Raw genomic sequence first — 18,998 nt, forward strand, 5'->3', positions numbered from 1 at the left:
TTCATGTATACTGCATGAGCGTAAAACAAAAGATTGTGACGGATCGTGTCAAAGTGTCAGTTCCAGAAAAATCGAGACGCATAATATTTCAAGGTTCCTCGCTTCATTCGAATAATTAAGTCGTGCAAAATGGTCTTTGAATCAAAACTGCCTCTGAAATTTTCTAAGTTTCTCAATTCCAGATGGTTGACGGATGTGAAAGATCACGAGATAAAGAAACCTAACATAGTCGTGAATATCTCCAACAAAGACGCCATCATTTCTGGCCCGGAGCCTCGTAAAGTCTTACCCCCGCGCAAGTCGACCATTTTACAAGGTAACAGCAGTGATGTTTTACACAAGTTGAGTATGATTGTTGCTCGAAATACTCAACAATCAATATCAGTCGCATGGGTAAATGTGTGTTGAAAGTGAATGCAAATGAGATTTTTCCCTATATTAAAATAGTATTTAAATTCTTGAGTTTACTGTAATGCCAGCGGTATAAGCACAGGGGACCAGAGCCCCTTGGGAGCCTTCGACATTGTATGACATCGCTTAATGGAAGTTGAAGGAAAAAAAATCGATAACAATGAATTACTTCGAAACTTTGTTTGTGAGTTTTAGTCTCTTTGTTTTCCTCCGAGGAAACTAAAAAACAAAATAATTTGCTGGAATCGCTTTGAAGCGGACCCAAAACGGCATAGAAACACAATTACAAACAGAAGAGTTGAAGAAAGTCATTTTATTGTATTTCTTTTCCATATCTCGAACTGTTATATGCTATCGTTACATTCCCACACAAACTCTTAGTGTGTATTGGACTGTTGAGTTTAATTTACTGCATAGTATTAATGAAAAGATTTGATCGATTCTCGTATTCTACGCTCTAGGGTTTGCATGGCATACATCACGTCATTGCTATTATAGGTTGTATTGGACTTGCAGCCAATAGGACTAAGGTCTCTCAAATGAAGCTCTACGGCGCACTTCTAGCAACGAGAGTCCGCTATAGCGATATTTACACTCCGGAAGAAAAGATAAGGAAAAATACTGCAAATTATTATATCTCTCAGTTAGTACGCGCGCTGTGATTGGTCAATTTAGCGGGCCGTAATCTACTGTACGGCCCGCTAAAATTTAAAGCTGTTTTTGTTGCCAAAATGTTTCGTGATTTATCGCCAAGAGTTCTTAACTTTTTTAGCAATTCAAAGTTTAAAACTTTCTTTTACCTCTGAAATTGTGTATTAGAACCTGCTAACGACTTAAGAGTCACTTAACAACGATTTCAGATTGAGTCGTTTTGCTTTCGAGGTGCGTCAAAAATTTGAAACCGTTCCGCGTGAATAGTAATCGTTTCCGAACCCGTTAGACACACAGTACAGATATAACAAATATCTTACTAACCCGGTTTTCTCGATCCGTACTGTAAGTTACGGATCCTCGTTTTTCCCCTTTGATTTATGGCCCGCGCTTCGCGCTTCGTTCCTTTGTTCTTTTTAATTCCATTATTTTCGGTCTAATGTGTCTTTTACTCCCTTTAGGGCCTCGCAATACAGTCAAACTCCTATAGGCCCTTTGCAGGGTCTGGTCACATGGTAAGGAATTAATTACGCTGGGACGCAAGTTACGCAGTGGGACTTCCAAAACAAAGGAAAGTCGGGCTGGACTGGTACGAGTTCCTTTGTTTTGGAAGTCCCACTGCGTAACTTGCGTCTTGGTATAATTAATTCCGTACCATGTGACCGGATCGTGCAAAGGGTCTATTAAGCGGCCTGGCCACTTAATTGGGGTTGGCCGCTTAATTCGTGTACTTGGAATGTCTTTTTACCATCGGGTTAATTGCTTAGTGAGCATGGAATCACGTCAAGACATCATTACGTCAACAGCTATTACTAGTTCTGTGTTTCCATCGCGTTATAGAAACACGATTTTTAACCAATCAGCGAACGTATGCAACTTCGCCACCGTTTTAGGGCTCGACCCAGTCTTTTTAAAGGTGGTTCAAAACACTTTTCAGCGCTTTACGCATATTTTGATGTTCCTTTGTAACCACTCTCTATCGGTTGATGCTAAAATCATGGTATCAAAAAACTGCCCAATCATTGGTGAACACGTTGTTATCTTTTTCGAGCCTCAATAGGTTATTGTAATAACAGTATGGCCTGCTGAAAACACCCTTATTTTGAGTTTATAATCAAAAACTGGCACTGTGAAAGCCATGTTTTATTATCGAATTTTGATAAGTGGGATAAGAAGTAACTCTTGGCAAAGTTTTAAAAACATCTGTTGATGGGGTTAAGAGCCACCTTAAATTTTCGAAAATTTAAGTTGATTGTAGCTTCAACTGACAAAGAGTGGTTATAACAGCCCATCAAAATCTGAGTCCTGGAAAGTGCTGGGAACTTTTTTGAGCCACCTTAAGGTAAGAAAAAGAAGCACAAGGCGGGCAAGGATTGGAGCAGGAGCAGCGACAACTGATTTCTACCATTTTAATGTTTAATTACAGGCGTGAGCATTATTAGTGCCGAGTCCCTTATCCTCATCAAAGTCCCGGAGGAAACCAACATCGGTGGCATGGTGCTAGAAGATGGCTGGTGCCAGCTGACAGCACAAGACCCGACTTACCCGAAGGATGTCCCGTTGTACAAATCCCCTCAGTTTGATGTTGGCTCGGTTGAATTCGATCCTTATCTAGTGACCGGATCAAAAGGAGGCGCTGTTAAGAAGTACAACATCAAAGTCAATGTGTGGTTTTGTCCAGCGAAAACCAACTGTGGCATCCATAACCACCACACGGTCCCAGAAATGCTTGAGGTACACACACAGATTTATGGAACGGGAAGAATGCAGAAGTTTCACGAGAAGGAGTTCAAGAGCATCTATGAAGATGTAATAATGTGTCCTGGCTTCACTCATGAGCCCTTCGCTGGCGTCAAGGAAAACGGCGACATCTACTATGGCTGGCATCAGTATTATTCTAATACCGATTGCATCTGGATGGCAATCGAACATCACCCAGCTTAATTCGGCGAAAACTCGGTGATTTTGGAGAATCTCTCGGCCGATCTTAAACAAGAAATAGTAATCAAGTAACATACAATTTAGATTTAGTAAGAAGAACTTCATATTTTCTATTTCACACAAACAAAAATCGGAAACGCTCCACAACTGTCGAATGTTGACATTTCTTTGGAAAAGAAAAAAGGCAGAATTCTTCACATCCTTTTATTTCACTTGAAAAGCAACTAAACCAGAACTTTACTGTAGTACGTTGACAGTCGTTTGGAAATTTAGCTCATCGAAGAAGAGAAAATATAATAGGATATGTTTTCAGATCATTACTCGTTGATCAATACAATACAAAACAGTAGCAGCTTAGTTTTATCTTACATGCCTCGATTGGAATAAATGAAGGGTAAAAGGTGGAGAGACCATTCTTTGTAATGATCATGACTAAAGAGGCGTTAAAATTTTTTTAAAAAATTTCGGTTGTTCAAAACGAAATTAGACACGAAGTGGAACCTCCCTTGCCATGAAGCAGAGGGGATGTTCCCTGGCAGCAAAACGGATATAATAGCGAATGGTTATGAGGCCCCGTAAACTCAGTTCAAAGAAGTAAACAAAGATGAAAAGATTTATGTGTAAAGGCAACGCCCATGCGCGATCTTTTGTTTTGCCGTCACAACCTCGTCCCCAGAGCCCTCTCCTGAACGATTTTCAAAATGGCGGCTGTCCGCCATTTTGAGAAGTGGAGAAGGCCCTGGGGAGGAGGTTGCATACACAATACACAAATTACGCAATCGAAATGTTTCTATTGGTTCTTCAGACAGATGTAAACACCTTATTATGTGTTTTGTGGACGATCAAGGCCAAAAAAACGAAAAAAAACATACAACAAAGAACTTTGTTTGGCTCCATAACCCTCTAAGATTAACTATGAGGTGTTTTAATCAAATACGATCATCATTAGACTTATCCCGGAACTTTTTCGCTCAAGACAATTTAGGAATGTCTCTTTCCTTATTGCACCCAAAAATTAGGGGCATGGTCTATCTTCTAAGGCTTTGTACACATTAACCTAAAACTTTTTCAGACTAATAGTCGTGCAAATCTTGTCATATTTAGCTGGATGATATATGCAAATTAGGTCACGTGACTTCTGACGGCCAAAAACTTCCAAAAATTCTTAATTGTCTTGAGAGAGCAGTAAGCAAAAAAAAAAATATATGACGGAGCTTTTCATGTTTCAGGAGTAAATTAAATTGAATCTGGGCTGCGTCTTGAAAACGAGATTCTAGTAACGTTTCGGGATTCTTTTAGACATTTCCAACAATAACCCCGTCACTTTTACATTGGGGTCACCCTGGGGGTTTAAGCAGTACTACTTATCTATATTTTTACATGGGCACCCTAGGGTGCCTTAAACATGAGCAATCCTGTTCATATCCCCTCTAGCCCGACCCACTTTATATTTTCAGCCTGTGAGCTGGCAATCTCAGATAAGATCTTTGTATAACAACCGAGTATTTCAAAACTCCGTTCAACTGTTTTATGTTCGAGTGGAAAACAATTTTTAAAGAGCTGATTCACAGCACTTTTCTTCAACTCAACGGCTGTTATTTGGAATTTTGTTTTGTTCCCAATACTCATAGAACCTCTAATAGTCGCATTACATTTCTAATTTGGGTGTCTTGCACTACGCGCATTTTTCATTTGCTAAACTGGCGGTCATTTAAAGGGGATTTTACAGAAAATTCAAGACGCGCGATACCTCCAGCGCGTGTATCGCGCTTCGCGAAAGACATGCATGGCATTTAATTACCCGTAACGCGCATTTTAATTCCACTCGCCTCGCGCGCAGACCATGGGCACATTACTGGTTTTTTTCTCTTCATCGCCGAGGAAGAAAGAACGACAGACAAGAGGAAGGAAAAGTAGCTGGACAAATGTTTATTCTTCCCTCTACGCAGGTTATACAAGATATATAAATTTCTTTGTTGCCGAACACGGATATATAACGGTCTACCACTTGATATAATTATTTTATGTATAAATATGTCTATTGTTATTCTTCTGCTTAGAAGTTTCAATTTGACTGTTAACTGTTAACGAGTTTAACACGAGTGATTCCCGAACATAGCCGAGTTATCCCCGAACATTACCAAGTGTTCCCCGAATTAAGCCGGGTGATGCTCGATTGCCATCCAGATGCAATCGGTATCAGAATAATACTGATGCCAGCCATAGTAGATGTCGCCGTTTTCCTTGACGCCAGCGAAGGGCTCATGAGTGAAGCCAGGACACATTATTACATCTTCATAGATGCTCTTGAACTCCTTCTCGTGAAACTTCTGCATTCTTCCCGTTCCATAAATCTGTGTGTGTACCTCAAGCATTTCTGGGACCGTGTGGTGGTTATGGATGCCACAGTTGGTTTTCGCTGGACAAAACCACACATTGACTTTGATGTTGTACTTCTTAACAGCGCCTCCTTTTGATCCGGTCACTAGATAAGGATCGAATTCAACCGAGCCAACATCAAACTGAGGGGATTTGTACAACGGGACATCCTTCGGGTAAGTCGGGTCTTGTGCTGTCAGCTGGCACCAGCCATCTTCTAGCACCATGCCACCGATGTTGGTTTCCTCCGGGACTTTGATGAGGATAAGGGACTCGGCACTAATAATGCTCACGCCTGTAATGTGTGACACGAAAGCGACAAGAAATGTTACAATTCAGTTGTCGCAGATCAACCACTTTTTATGATCTTTGCCTCCCCCTTTCACGCATTTTAAGTATGAAATATGCCTCTGTAAAAAAAAAAGGAATCATATTAGGTATATTTTCTTGTTCCATATTCACACAAAGAAAGTCCTTTTCTTTGGTCGCAAAGCGACAAAACTCGCAAAATCAGATGTCGTGACTAGCATGGATTGCTGGAGACACAACAAATAGCCCACATTTAATTTAGAGGTATATCGAAGCAGTTTAATACTTTAAGTTAATCAAATCAAAAAGCACTTCTGTTCTTGCCGTCTTCCACCTAAATCTTTTCCACCTAAATCTTTTCCTCCAAAAACTTAGTTTGTAGTTATGCGACACAGTGCGTTGCCCAGTTTCCGGCAACAACAACAACAACAACCATTTATTTGTACTCCAAAAAAAAAAGTGAATCGGTTATTTTCGTTGAGAATTGTAATTCCTCCTCCACCGAAACAACCCGACGGAAATACGAACATTTCAGCTATAATTTGATGGTTTCGGCGGGCTTTTTGGACCAGAAACGACTAAGCAAGGACGAATTTTGTTCAGGTGAGTAAACGTTCAGCGACTAATTTTTGCGAGTGTCACTGCACACTAAAGCTACCGTTTATATCAAGGAGCTTGTTAGCTTTACCAGAAATGTCATAATTTCTTTAATACTTGAGGAAGGAAGCCAAGCTTTGAACATTTTGAAGGAAGCCAAACGAACTTTATTTGATAGAAAACTGAGAAATGTTTCTTGCATATTCATAAAGTTATAACGATTACAAACTATAACCATATACTGTGACCGATATAAAACGAAATCTTCACCATGTCTTAAACCTCGAACATTCATATCGTCTATATCACCTGAATTAACGGTAAACCAATAAATTAAACTCCCAACGACCATACAACCTAGTGTAAAATATCAGTGTTATTACCTTGTAAAATGGTCGACTTGCGCGGAGGTAAGACTTTGCGAGGCTCCGGACCCGAAATAATGGCGTCTTTGTTGGAGATATTCACGACTATGTTAGGTTTCTTTATCATGTGATCTGTCACATCTGTCAACCATCTCGACTTCAGAAACTTGGAAAATTTCAGAGGCTTTTTTGAGTTAAATACCATTTTCCTCAGCTCCTTAGACTCTAATCTGTCGAAGCGTGCAGGATAAATTAATCTCAGTTTCTGTCTGTTGACCTGGGTGATATTGCCTGTCTCAAGATGCAAATTTCTTTAGTACGTGTTCTTGTCACACAATACTACCAGGCCTACAAAAACATGTGACAATTTCAAACTCTTTAGCCGTTTTACAGCACTTCCCGATTAGTCGAAGTACTTTTTGTTCTGTTCCATTGGCCTAAGACTTTAGAATCAAAAATCAAATATCATGCTTTTAGGCTCTGCCTCCAATGGAGGGCTATTATGCTCTTACTGACGAATTTTTCCCGGCCCTTGTTTTAGCCCTCTCCCGAGAAACAAACGATATCTTTTTAAGTCAGTCAAAAGTGGAAAAAAACTTATAAATAATCAAACTGAGACAAGAACACTGGCAACAAGTCAAATGTGTTAATGTTAATAGAAACGATAACTGCATCGTAGAATTTTAAAATGGCTTGTATTTTACCCCATTTTACGATTTTTACTGTACGAATAAAAAATAATTGTTTTGTGGCAAAATGGCACTATTATTATGCTGGCATAAGGGTCGACGTTCGACCTTTACTTCTACGCTCAAAATTATTCCGGCATAATGTGTCAACCCCTGGTTATTATTTAGTACACTAGAAATAATTGGCATGCCTTGACATTCAATTTTTGTTCAGAACTTTTTTATCATATTTCCCACCAGTGGCAATGTCATAGCTGCATCTTACGAACTAACTTGCTTAACCTGAATCCATTTTGATCAAACATGTCCAAAATCTCGCGTTTTGCGGAAAATATTTGAAGGAAAATAAACACAATAGCCTCCGTTTGACTTTGAAAAATATGCTCGGATATTTGTCCTTGGACATTATCTGTTCCTCGAGGCTCCGAGTTTTCCTCGAGTTTCACTCTCGGAAAACTGTTCAGTCGCTTCTCGGAACAGATAATGTCCACGGACAAATATCCGAGCATATTTTCGCTCTAGATGGAGGCTGTTGTTTTTTATTCCTGTTGTTTTTTAAATATCGCGCACTTATTAATGAGAAGAAGAACCAATCAAATGATTGCATTTAATCAGTCGTGCGGTGCATGGTCGAAAAATTGTGTGCAGATTTAAATTGCTAATTATACATCGCTGAAACATTTACAGCGTGGCGTTTCTTGGTCGCACATCTACTGTCTTGTCCAAGAATTCAACTAGCCGAAATTGAACTTGCAACAAGTACCAAGCTTTCACTTTGGACTGTTCTTTTGTTTCGGGCCATTCCAAAACGTCAACACCTGCAACAAGAATTTACTACAAGCAAACCTTGCAAGGACGTGCTTCGAACATGATGGTTCTTACGTCTTGCCAAGGTAAGAACTGTACACAAAACCAATATATTTTTGTAGAAGTAACCGGGACTTTTCTTCTTTCTTCGAACAAGCTCTCTCCGAGTAGTTGGTAAACATTTCGAAAAAATGGCACTCTTCAAATATAAGTTAAACCTTGTCCACTCAGTAACGAACGTCGACACTTAGAACTTCTTGCTATCTGTGAATTCATTCGACCGGTAGTGATATTTCATGATATAAAACTTTCAAGGGACTGAGACAATTGCAATTGAGTTCTTGTTCTCCAAAGTGGATTTTGAACTCGCTCATTTCTCAATGTTTTGACTTGTTTCACGCCATCAGTGAGGCGAGATTTATTAGAGAAGGCCTGCTTCGGTATCCTGAAACCAGCCGCAAATTTCACGTGTAACTAATTTAATTTTGTCCTTTTCTAGGACTGAGACGTGACTGCGATGAAACGGACGGAGATCCCAGGGGTATGATCCATGACACGATTACTTCAGGTAACTTGAACTTTCAGTCGCCTCTTTCAGTCAAAAGCTCAAAATGTATATTCTCCTTACGAACTGCGCTACCTTTCTTTTAGTGTGAGTTCTGAGAATTTTGTAGTACATCAAGTCAATATGCCCAAGTTGAAGATTTTTGCTTGAAATCTGTCACCACCCATCCGCTTCAATGACACATAAAGTTAGGAATTTTATTTTCAAGTGTTAAAAAAAAAATTTTACGAACAAGCGCAGCGAAAAAAAACCTTGATGCCATTACTTACTTTGTTTTCTTGATCACTTGTAGGTTGGTACTGCTGTGGTCAGCTATTAAAATTTCCGAAAAAATGCTCTAAATCGTCCTTAGATGAAATTGCCGCAACCTCCTTTGAGTCGCCGTGAACTTTTATGCAGTAAATTTCGTTTGGCCATACTGAAATAATCTTTGTTGACCGCGCCCACTTTTTAAAATGGAAGAAAGACGCGAGCTTCAAGCAACCGGATATTTGCTAAGACCAACAGAGATTCAAAAATTGTTTTTGCTCTGATCATGAAAGGATATTTTTTGTCGAGATTGAATTACGGGCTTTTGGAAACCTTTTTTGGCAGAATTAAAGACATAACTGAGATTTTCATCGTCAATTCTAAGCAAAGGATCCTTGTGGGAACGTTTCTCCGTAAGAAGACTTGTTTGAGATAACAAATTTGTCAAGGACAGATAAATACGGTATATAACAAAATTATCGACCTGAATTTTATTTCTCGTTATATCATAGTATTGACGAATTTAGCAAATAGTTTCGCTGACGCAAAATGTCTTTTCATTCATCCCTCTGGAGTTTGGTGACCTTGAACGACCTCCAAAAGGCCGCACTCGACACGGCCGTCGTGTTAGTTTTTATTATAATGCAAATTATTTAATAGCAACGTGATTTCTGCGAGGTAAACAGATTACAATATTGAAATAAATGAGACGCTCAAATTTAACTATTTTACAGCAAAAAAAGCGAAAAATATACGACTTGGTTGTTGGCAGTCCAGTGGAGTATATAAAGGACCATATGTCTAACAGTTGTCCGTTGCTCTTTTAAATGTGGTGAAGGGTCGATGATTTTTTAAATTCTTCTGGTGTGTTTGTTGTAGGATTGCATAGCTAATTTGCTTTATAACATGAAATTATTATTGTGAATACATTCTATCGCAATGCAAACAAATGCAAACTGTTTTGCCACAAAAAGTACATTTACAATAAATCACTGTCGATTTCTTTCTGTAGTTGAATTAAATTTTGAGTTCAAACCTTTATGTGCATATTTACAATTTTTCCAGTGGAACAAGCGTTAAGTTACAGAAGTGTTGACCTTTCCTTTTGCTTATATTTCCTTAGTAACGCCTTGCTGCGGTTTCTGGTGGACTCCCATGGGGGGATTTTCATGGCTTGAATGTCCTGGATTCTCATGGACACCTGATGCCCGCTGACATGAAGAAGATTCTGGATCATGCTTGTGTGGTTTCTGATGGTAATACTTTGTTCGGTAAAGGACAATACTTTAGATACTTACATCGTTCGAAACCGTGAGGTCTAGAGTCTATTTTTCCTCACCAAAATCAGAACAGTGTCAAGCAGAAAAGTCACGAGAAAATCTGTCTTATTTTAGTCTTGATTGGTAGCCAAATTCTCACAACTAATGCTAAGAGAAACGTATAGGTATAGAGAATTTAAACCTTGACCTCGAGACTGAAAGGATTCAATAAATGCGGATCCATGTTATTGAAACCACAGACTAAAACAATTGCTTGTTTATCGCAGTTAGCTGAAATTGTCTTCAATCTTGGAATTTGCATGCAGTTAAATTCAAGATGCTCTAAGCTACACTCAAATCTTTTAGCACATAAAATTAAAAATTCAAAATTGTGTCGTGTCGCACATTCAGTAAAAATTGTCTTGAATCTCGCCAGATTATGCCGTTGATTACAGTCAAATTTGACACGCACTAAATAAACTATACAGAAAACCTTTTTAACAGCAAAGTTTGAAAACAAAATTGTTAGCGTATATATGAAATATTCCGTGAAGTTTCGATTTATAACCTGAAATTTTTTTTTGGCTGCTCATGCAATTCAACGCTTGTTTACCGCGAAGTCAATTGGAATTGTCTCGTCCCCAGATTTTACTGTTTGCATTGATTTACGGTAAATTGGGCATGTACTAAACAAATACACAAAAAATTTAACAGGCAATTTTGAAAACAAAACCTACATATGTAGCGTATGAATTGTGTATTTCGCGTGGTTTCAATTTACAATATGGATCCGCATTTAATTTTTGAATCCAATGCTTTTAGAATTTTTAGCAAATATTTTTTTGCAAAGGAGCTATCAAGTAAGTTGACGGAAAATTCATTTTCAAAAATCCAGAACAAATTGCTTGAAACTGATGTACAAAGCAATGAACCAGTTTGAATTTATTTTAATGTTTACCAATAACTTTGACACGCTCAGTATAACACTCCTTCGTAAAAATAGGATAATTTTTTTCATTAGTCTTTAGTGTTTGTTTCGCTCACTGTATTTCTTATAACTAGACATCTCGCGATTAGTTTTTGCCAGAATTATTTTTTATTAGTGGTGATCTTTGTAATAATCTTAGACGTTTCAGACTTAGTGTTTCTTTGATTAAGCAATTTCTACAAATAATTTTTTTCAACTCTTTTAATAGTATGTTGTAAACAAGTTTACCTTAATAAAACTTGTAAATTACATTAATGGTTGAAAACAATAAAATATTTATTCATTACAATACAACTATTGTTTGTTTTTATCTCTCTTTTGTCTTTCATTTTACAAAAGAAATAAAAAATATTGCGCTTTTAAAAGGGGCCTGGAAACTAGTCGAAATGTAGGCTATCTCTTTTACTATTTTTTGACTATGTAGGGTTGCCAAAAAGAAAAAAATTCTACACTTTTGAACAGAGTCTAGCTAGAAATCAAACCTATACTTTGACTTTTGATGAGAGAAATCTGTTGCACAGTGCAAGATTTTTCCGCCAAAAGACTTAGTATATTTTTGACTCAAAACCAGACACCATTCAAAAGGGCAGACTTTTATTCTAAGGACAATTTTCCCGCCAAAAGACTTAGTTTTTTTTCGACTTTTTTTTGGTCTCTTTTAAAAGCGCAATATCGTGAATCAAGAAATATTTTTCCCACCAAAAGACTTAGTTTTTCTTCGACTTTTTTTTGGTCTCTTTTAAAAGCACAATATCTTTTACCAAGAAATATTTTTCCCGCCAAAAGACTTAGTTTTTTTCCGAATTTTTTCCCAAATGTTTTAATCCAATACAGAATTAGTGTCAAAAGACTTTCTCGTTGATTTTAAAGCGCGAATTTCTAATCCAAGACAATTTTGTCGACTTTCTCCTCGGCCACTCAAAAGCACAGCATTTATCCCGGACATTTTCCTGTCAAAATTCATTTTATTACAATCTGCTTTGCTTTGCTTCGCTCTTGGTGACTCCATGTAGCTTTCTGATCTGTCTTTGAACCTAGAAGAAAAAATCACAAATAAAGTAAGTCATAAAGCATTTTCTGAAGATAATGTTTGAGATCCCAAAATATATAATGCAACACCCGTACATAGCATTTCGTGAACGGTTTCGTAGAGAAATTACAACAATGTTTTGATGTTAAAACTTTCTCAATCTACTTCACATTTTTCGAGAGAAGCCTACTATAGGCACATTAGTGAAAACCATCAGAATTAACCATCATAATTAATTCATAGAAGAAGAAATTTGCTTAATAATTTCACAATAAAACATTGCAATAAGCTGGAAAGTTTTAAAACCATTTTGGTTTAAAAATATTTATGAATTTTTGACATTCACTTAACATTATTATCAAGGCAACTGAGTGAATAAAATGGGTTCAAATTTAAATATGAACTAAGAATTCCTAAGAGAGACGAATGTAAAGAAAACAATGGTTAAAAAATGCTAAAAAATGTACAAGTATATGATACAACAAAACTTACTATTCAATAAAAAGTTTAGCATGAATTGAGTCTGTGTATTTAACACAGGGTTCAGTTCCTTAATGTCAAATAGCAACTCAAAAACAAAACAATCAAACTTCGATCTGCATTTCTTCAAAATATAAAATTGATTGTCATCTAAGGCAGACTTTGTTAGTCCATGCTCCTCTATGTGCCGATTGAGGAGTATTTGTGTTCGTTGAAGCATGTGTTGGTGTAAATGCCGGATTTAAAGATCAGCAATCACCTAATTCAGTCAAAAGCCAAATGCAGGTTTTGAACGCCAACATTGATGTTCACATTTAAACCAAATTGTTTTCTTTGAATTTGTCTCTCTTAGGAATTCCTAGTTTATATTTAAATTCAAACCCATTTTATTCACTCAGCTGACTTGATAATGATGTTAAGCAAACAGTGGAATGTCGTCATTATTTATAAACCAAAATGGTTTTAAACTTTTCCATTAAGGAACAAAGATTGGTCCTCCAATCACAGGTTCTTGGTCCCTCAATAAGAAAAAATAGTCTCCCAGGAGAATTTGAAAGAAGATAGGACTTTTAGAGCACCCAGGAAGCGTTTAATCATATACCATAAACTGCCTCTTATAAGCCCTCCCTTCAAATATAAGCCCTCCTCAAGTTTCAAATGAAATGAAATTAATCTATTACGATGTTTAAAAGCTAAATTAAAAACTAGTGCATATGAAAAACATATTCCAGTCAACACTAGTGTAGCCCAATTGGAAACAGATTTTTATTCCACTTAATAAGCCTCTCCCACGATATAAGTCCCTCCATTTACAAGCCCATCCAAGGCCCCTTACCAAGTTGTATGAGACCAGGGATTATAAGTGACAGTTTATGGTACATAGACAGGGCCTTACTAGAAGATATACCTTTCACTAAAAAAGACTGAAACTCGCACACGTTTAACACTCACCATTTGCTATATGATAAAGATAAGGCCCTTTCCAATCTTTTTGTTGGTTTGCTGTTCTACTGTTAATGAAATCAGTCATCTAGAAACTGTTGGAAGAAGCAAGATACATGTAAATTACTTGCCAAAGATTTCTGGCAGATTTCAATTTCAGACAAAAAATGTTTCTAGAGCAAAATCATCAAAAATTTTAAGAGTCTGAAATTTTTGCAGTACAAGATAAAAAACTTTTAAGTAGCTCCAAAGCTCTTAGTTCTGTTTATGGATTGAGTTCTAGTTCAGACACTGCTTGAGATATGCAACAGATTGATAGAATTTGAATTGTTTTCTTGTTGGTGTATTTGACAGTGTGGTCAACCTTGTGTGTGAGGTAAAACTTTCATTTTCACAAATCATGTTTTGTAGGCACAAATTTACTTTGCTATGCTTCAGCAATTTGTCTGAAATGAGAAAAAAAGTGTCAAAGTAAATGTCCAAAATAAAACCTCTTTCATTTTGATGCAAGCAATCAATATATATCAATCCTCTCTGTCTTGTTTTTAGGGATGATAGTATTACACTGTGGAAATGAATAGAGTCAAGGTCTGAAATTTCTGGCTGCCAGCTAACTTTATAGTTGGCATTGTTGCAGATAAAAACATATTATAAATTGTACTTAAAAGAAAAGTCTTTGCTTAGCACTGACGAATGATGGTGAGACAGGGCAGGAAATGAACTTTTTTCCCAGGAGCCATTTGACTCCTTTATATTTAAAAATGGTTGCCAGCTCTGAATAGTTAGTTGAGAACATGTCCAAAGAGAAATTTTTATTAATCAAGGCAAAAACTAGTCAGCTGTTGGCAGCCGTTGTTTGGGGCCGTCACACGACATTCATTTGAGGACCCTCTTAATAATGAGATGACCCCAAATGATTGCTGCTAAGTACACTAGGTAAAAACCGAACTAAAAACATAAAATAAAAAGTTAAAATAGTAACCATTGTTCAAACTGTCATTCATGGCTTGGTGTCAATCCAGAACAGTTACAGGTAAGATACTCAATAAATTTTCCATGAATGATCTCTTGTCGCATGTGTGCTCAATGGTATTGGTCACCAGTGATGGATCTAGGGGAGGGGCCTGGGGACCCAGGGCAAGCAAAACAACCCCCCCCCTCCCTAACTAGAGGTCTGGATCTGCCACTGGTCATCGATTTAATAGCACTAGCATTGTGTAGTTCCAGAAAATACCCATCCCTCCATCACAGAAGGAAATTTTTCTAAGAACCCCACCTCCTTGGAAAGTTCCAATTATAAAGCTTCATACATTTCTTTAATTTATTCAGTTTTGCAGAACCCCCGTCCCGTTTCCCAGGAAATTCCAATTCCTTCTGTCGGGGAGGTATGGATATTTTCTGAAACAGCACACCGCTCAGACAACATGCCAATATCAACAAGTTACAATTGACTGTGGTAGAATAATATAGACAAATTCTATAGATTCCCATTAACATAACTTAAATAATAAATTATGTTTACAATTTTGTTACCTCCTCTTTCGACAATCCTTTGCATGTTTCAGTTTCTCTACCACCCACTTCCCATAGGGTATCCACTGCATTACTACATTCCTGGGGGGAAGAATCGAACCAGTTCGCTTCTCCAGAGATGAACTGCAAAACATAAGAAAATATTATTACGGAACCTTTGAACAAGGAAAACTCTGAGACTAACCTTTAAGAAACCATGAAACCTATGAATAAACAAGAAAACTTATGAAGCCATGACATCTACTTAAAACTTATGACACGCAAAACATGATAAGGACCAGCTGACTGACTGATTATAGCAATGTTACATTAGTAAAACAAACATCAATAACATATTTTAAAGAAAAATCTTTGCTTAGTGCTGAAAAATGATGGTGAGAGCTTCATATGTAGCATCTGTATCATGTGGAGTAAAAGGTCATCTAGGTACCAAAAGCCTATTATCCCCCCTGGCTTATCCCAACCCAAAGCCCAAGTTGGAATATGACCAACTTAAGTTAGAGTGAAGAAGTCAATGATCATCGCAGTTATACCCACAACTTAAGCAGCTGTGAAATTTAAGCCTGAAAAAAAAAAAATTCAAACTTGAATAGGATTTGAACCCATGACCTCTGTGATACTACTGTGGTGCTCTACCAACTGAGCTATCAAGCCAACTGGGAGCTGGTCACACTGTGAGTTCATAATAGATGGTGAAGAATGCAAATGTATAAAGAATGCAAATGTATATACAGGTCACTGATCATTGATGTCTTCATATCTTTTGCTGCAGCTCAAATATAATTGATCTTTCATATATTCATTTGCATTAAGTTAGAGTCAGGTTGGCCATATAATATACCCACCATATTAAGAGGTAATGGTTCCTTAAGGTAAAACATACTGGAACTGTTGTTATTCATTCACAAGCTGATATAAAGTCTCCTTTGTAAGTGTTATTTGGGTTGTCACACAACACTTCTCCCTCCTCCCCAGAGAGAAGCATTTCGTGACGACACCACTGACCACTGCAAAGGAGACTATCAGTATTCGAGGTATGGAATACTAGAGAAGAAACTGTATTCACCTGTTGCAATAAAACACAACTTAAGGAGGCTTTTTTCCCAATCCTTGGCGATTTGTTCCATCACCATGAATCATCCACACTGTTGAAAGAAGGAGATTGTATTTTTATAAATCTACTGCATTCTTGCTGGTGATATTGGAAATCCAAGAGAAGAGGGAAAATGAAATAACATTACAAAAATTGGAATGGATTGCAGCTGCATAGTAGCTTCTGAAATTTTTGCCTTTCAAAATTCAGAATATTTAAAAAGTACTATTTGCCATTTATGTCATAAGACTGTGTCAAATGGTAAACAGAAATAACACCTTCACTGAAATATTATGTGGCTTTGGGTTTCCTACATGAAATTCTGACTTTTAGCAGCTATAAATGTATGGTTCATTTGTTACAGTAGCAATGGAATTATTTCTCATTTCACAGCTTCCCTAGGAAACATATCTTTTGGCTCCAGCCAGTCTCCTTTTCTCCAAAACCCTCCAGATGCTTACATGTGCATTTTATGTTTGGGCTGTGGTCAATTGTGGTAGGCTTGGAGGGGGGGGGGGGGGGGGGCTAAACTGGGGTTTGAAGGGGCTAAGCCAGGTCAGGGGGGGGGGTGGTGGTGGTTACATTAACTTGTGCAATTGGTGTGCATAAAAAGGTTCTAAAAAACTTCAAATCTAGGATGCACAACGTTTTTAGTACAAGGACGAATTTTGCAGAATACAGCATTCTAATGCGGCTCTTATTGGCAGCAGTGGTAAGTTCCCAAGGTATTGTGGTAAAATGTACAGCCGCCATCTTTTCTTTCACAGTAGCTCTACACCAATTCAAAGAACGTTTCCCAGCCTCAAAATTAAAAGAACTAACCACAAACAACTCAGCGTATATGAGGTCACATTTCAGGTCCAGTATGAGAAAGGAGACCATCCACAAGCTAACAAATCAAACGTTTCGTTTCTGAGTTTGAAGGCCATTCGTATGCTAAAACAACTCACCTCGAACTTGCCTCTTATAAACAGCATTTTCCAAACAAGGCGAGAGGGACTTTTTGATCTTCCGTAGCTTGTGAATTCCTCAAACATTCTGACCTACGTCCATCACAAACGCTTTCCTTAGCCATGAAATAGGCAACCCCTTACACTTCATACCTCGCGCGCAGCAAAACGTGCTGTAGTTGAATGAATTAATTTTGCTTTTTGCTTGAAGAGGGTCACCGATTGGCCCTCGTCAAATGCAAATTTAATCAAAACGCTATGAGAGCTTAAAACTGGGTCTGTAGAAGGGCCCCGCGCACCAAAGCGAAACCTTCTGAACGTTTCTAACAAGGAATCATGCGAGAAACGAAAAAGTCCGAGAGTTGTGTGAGTAAAAGGGGTCCAGATAAAAAAAAAATAGGGGGTCCAGATGGAGGTCCAAAAGGGGATCCAGATAGGGGTCCAGAAGGGGTCCAGATGGGGTTCAAAAGGGGGTCCAGTAGGGGTACAGAGTGAGGGGTCCACGTTTTGTACCAACTTCATCACTTGCTAGTTTAAGATTTTTCCGCACACCTAAAAAAATGTAGCTGTATATGGAGGATCTGTGTAATTAATAGTTCAGAGTAATAGTTCAGAGGGCCAGATTAATAGTTCAGAGGGCCAATAATAGTTCAGAGGGCCAATAACTAAAATCGACCAATCAGATTGTTCTATTGCCGACCCGACACTGTCTCGAATGATCACGCATAGTTACTCTTAATTGAAGATTTTCTGGCTGTTTTATGGCTTACGTTAATTACTAACGAACAAAAATAACATTCCTTTTCTTTTTCCTCTAACCCTAGTCCGAGAGTTGTGTGAGTAAAAGGGGTCCAGATAAAAAAAAAAATAGGGGGTCCAGATGGGGGTCCAGAAGGGGATCCAAAAGGGGATCCAGATAGGGGTCCAGAAGGGGTCCAGATGGGGTTCAAAAGGGGGTCCAGTAGGGGTACAGAGTGAGGGGTCCACGTTTTGTACCAACTTCATCACTTGCTAGTTTAAGATTTGTCCGCACACCTAAAAAAATGTAGCTGTATATGGAGGATCTGTGTAATTAACCTCTGCGTAAAACTAAAAATACGATGGCCGGAGACCAAGAGTTTATAGAAATGAAAGTATTTGGGAAAACGAAAAAGCTTACTGACCAAGCTCTTTTTTTCCTGTCTGATCTTTAAAAATGGCCATCAGCCGTATTAGGAGGCAGTCACAAGGGTCAACCAAACAGTTGCATGTTTTGAACGTTTCGTGTGCAGTATATACATATATTTTTCTTTACACGACTAAGTTTAATATCGATTAATAGTTCAGAGGGCCAATAACTAAAATCGACCAATCAGATTGTTCTATTGCCGACCCGACACTGTCTCGAATGATCACGCATAGTTACTCTTAATTGAAGATTTTCTGGCTGTTTTATGGCTTACGTTAATTACTAACGAACAAAAATAACATTCCTTTTCTTTTTCCTCTAACCCTATTTCCCTTCTGTTTTGTTTAACATCAGACTTGAGTATAAGCCTATGGGCTCAGACAAAATAACAACAAACCACGTACGAATATGTCCCTTAAAAAAGTCGAAAATGTAATTATAACAAGAACAAAGAAAATCGTAATTAGGTGAAACGTAAACGGGCACAGAAACCCTCAGGAAAATAGCCCCTCAGCTACTTGGGCAGAAAACGTCCACTACGTTTCAGGTACAACGAAGCTACAGTCTGGGCCCAAATGGATCCCCTACAATT

At 37.9% G+C, this 18,998-nt stretch overlaps 2 protein-coding genes and 2 long non-coding RNA genes across 4 annotated transcripts; 2 read left to right on the forward strand and 2 right to left on the reverse strand.

The window, feature by feature from the left end:
• Positions 1–42: 42 nt before the first annotated feature.
• LOC110048911 (uncharacterized) lies at positions 43–3,409 on the forward strand. The gene is made up of 2 exons (XM_020754668.2): positions 43–316; positions 2,489–3,409. Exons 1-2 carry the CDS (start codon positions 130–132, stop codon positions 3,004–3,006), a joined length of 705 nt encoding a protein of 234 aa, XP_020610327.2. The 5' UTR covers positions 43–129; the 3' UTR covers positions 3,007–3,409.
• Positions 3,410–4,911: 1,502 nt separating this feature from the next.
• LOC110048945 (uncharacterized) lies at positions 4,912–6,939 on the reverse strand. Its single transcript, XM_020754703.2, has 2 exons — positions 6,672–6,939; positions 4,912–5,677 (listed from the first exon to the last, which is right to left on the reverse strand). The coding sequence occupies exons 1-2, from the start codon at positions 6,856–6,858 to the stop codon at positions 5,160–5,162; spliced, it is 705 nt and encodes a 234-aa protein (XP_020610362.2). The 5' UTR covers positions 6,859–6,939; the 3' UTR covers positions 4,912–5,159.
• Positions 6,940–6,957: 18 nt separating this feature from the next.
• Positions 6,958–11,504, forward strand: LOC149113167 (uncharacterized). Its single transcript, XR_016206697.1, has 3 exons — positions 6,958–8,235; positions 8,649–8,717; positions 10,087–11,504. It is a non-coding gene; the product is annotated as an uncharacterized LOC149113167 (long non-coding RNA).
• A 298-nt stretch (positions 11,505–11,802) lies between these two features.
• On the reverse strand, positions 11,803–18,124 carry LOC110064841 (uncharacterized). Its single transcript, XR_002298365.2, has 5 exons — positions 17,239–18,124; positions 16,262–16,340; positions 15,196–15,318; positions 13,672–13,757; positions 11,803–12,244 (listed from the first exon to the last, which is right to left on the reverse strand). It is a non-coding gene; the product is annotated as an uncharacterized LOC110064841 (long non-coding RNA).
• Positions 18,125–18,998: the final 874 nt, after the last annotated feature.

This window comes from Orbicella faveolata, unplaced genomic scaffold (genome assembly GCF_042242905.1).
Source record: "Orbicella faveolata isolate gen_17 unplaced genomic scaffold, um_ofav_v1 contig_15, whole genome shotgun sequence".
Lineage (NCBI taxonomy): Eukaryota > Metazoa > Cnidaria > Anthozoa > Scleractinia > Merulinidae > Orbicella > Orbicella faveolata.

Excerpts from the sequence above, each read along its gene's own strand:
- LOC110048945 (XM_020754703.2), bottom strand. The coding sequence starts at position 6,858 with ATGGTATTTAACTCAAAAAAGCCTCTGAAATTTTCCAAGTTTCTGAAG. Across the intron at positions 5,678-6,671 it reads CAAGTCGACCATTTTACAAG|GCGTGAGCATTATTAGTGCC; the intron begins GTAATAACACTG and ends CACACATTACAG.
- LOC110048911 (XM_020754668.2), top strand. The coding sequence starts at position 130 with ATGGTCTTTGAATCAAAACTGCCTCTGAAATTTTCTAAGTTTCTCAAT. Across the intron at positions 317-2,488 it reads CAAGTCGACCATTTTACAAG|GCGTGAGCATTATTAGTGCC; the intron begins GTAACAGCAGTG and ends GTTTAATTACAG.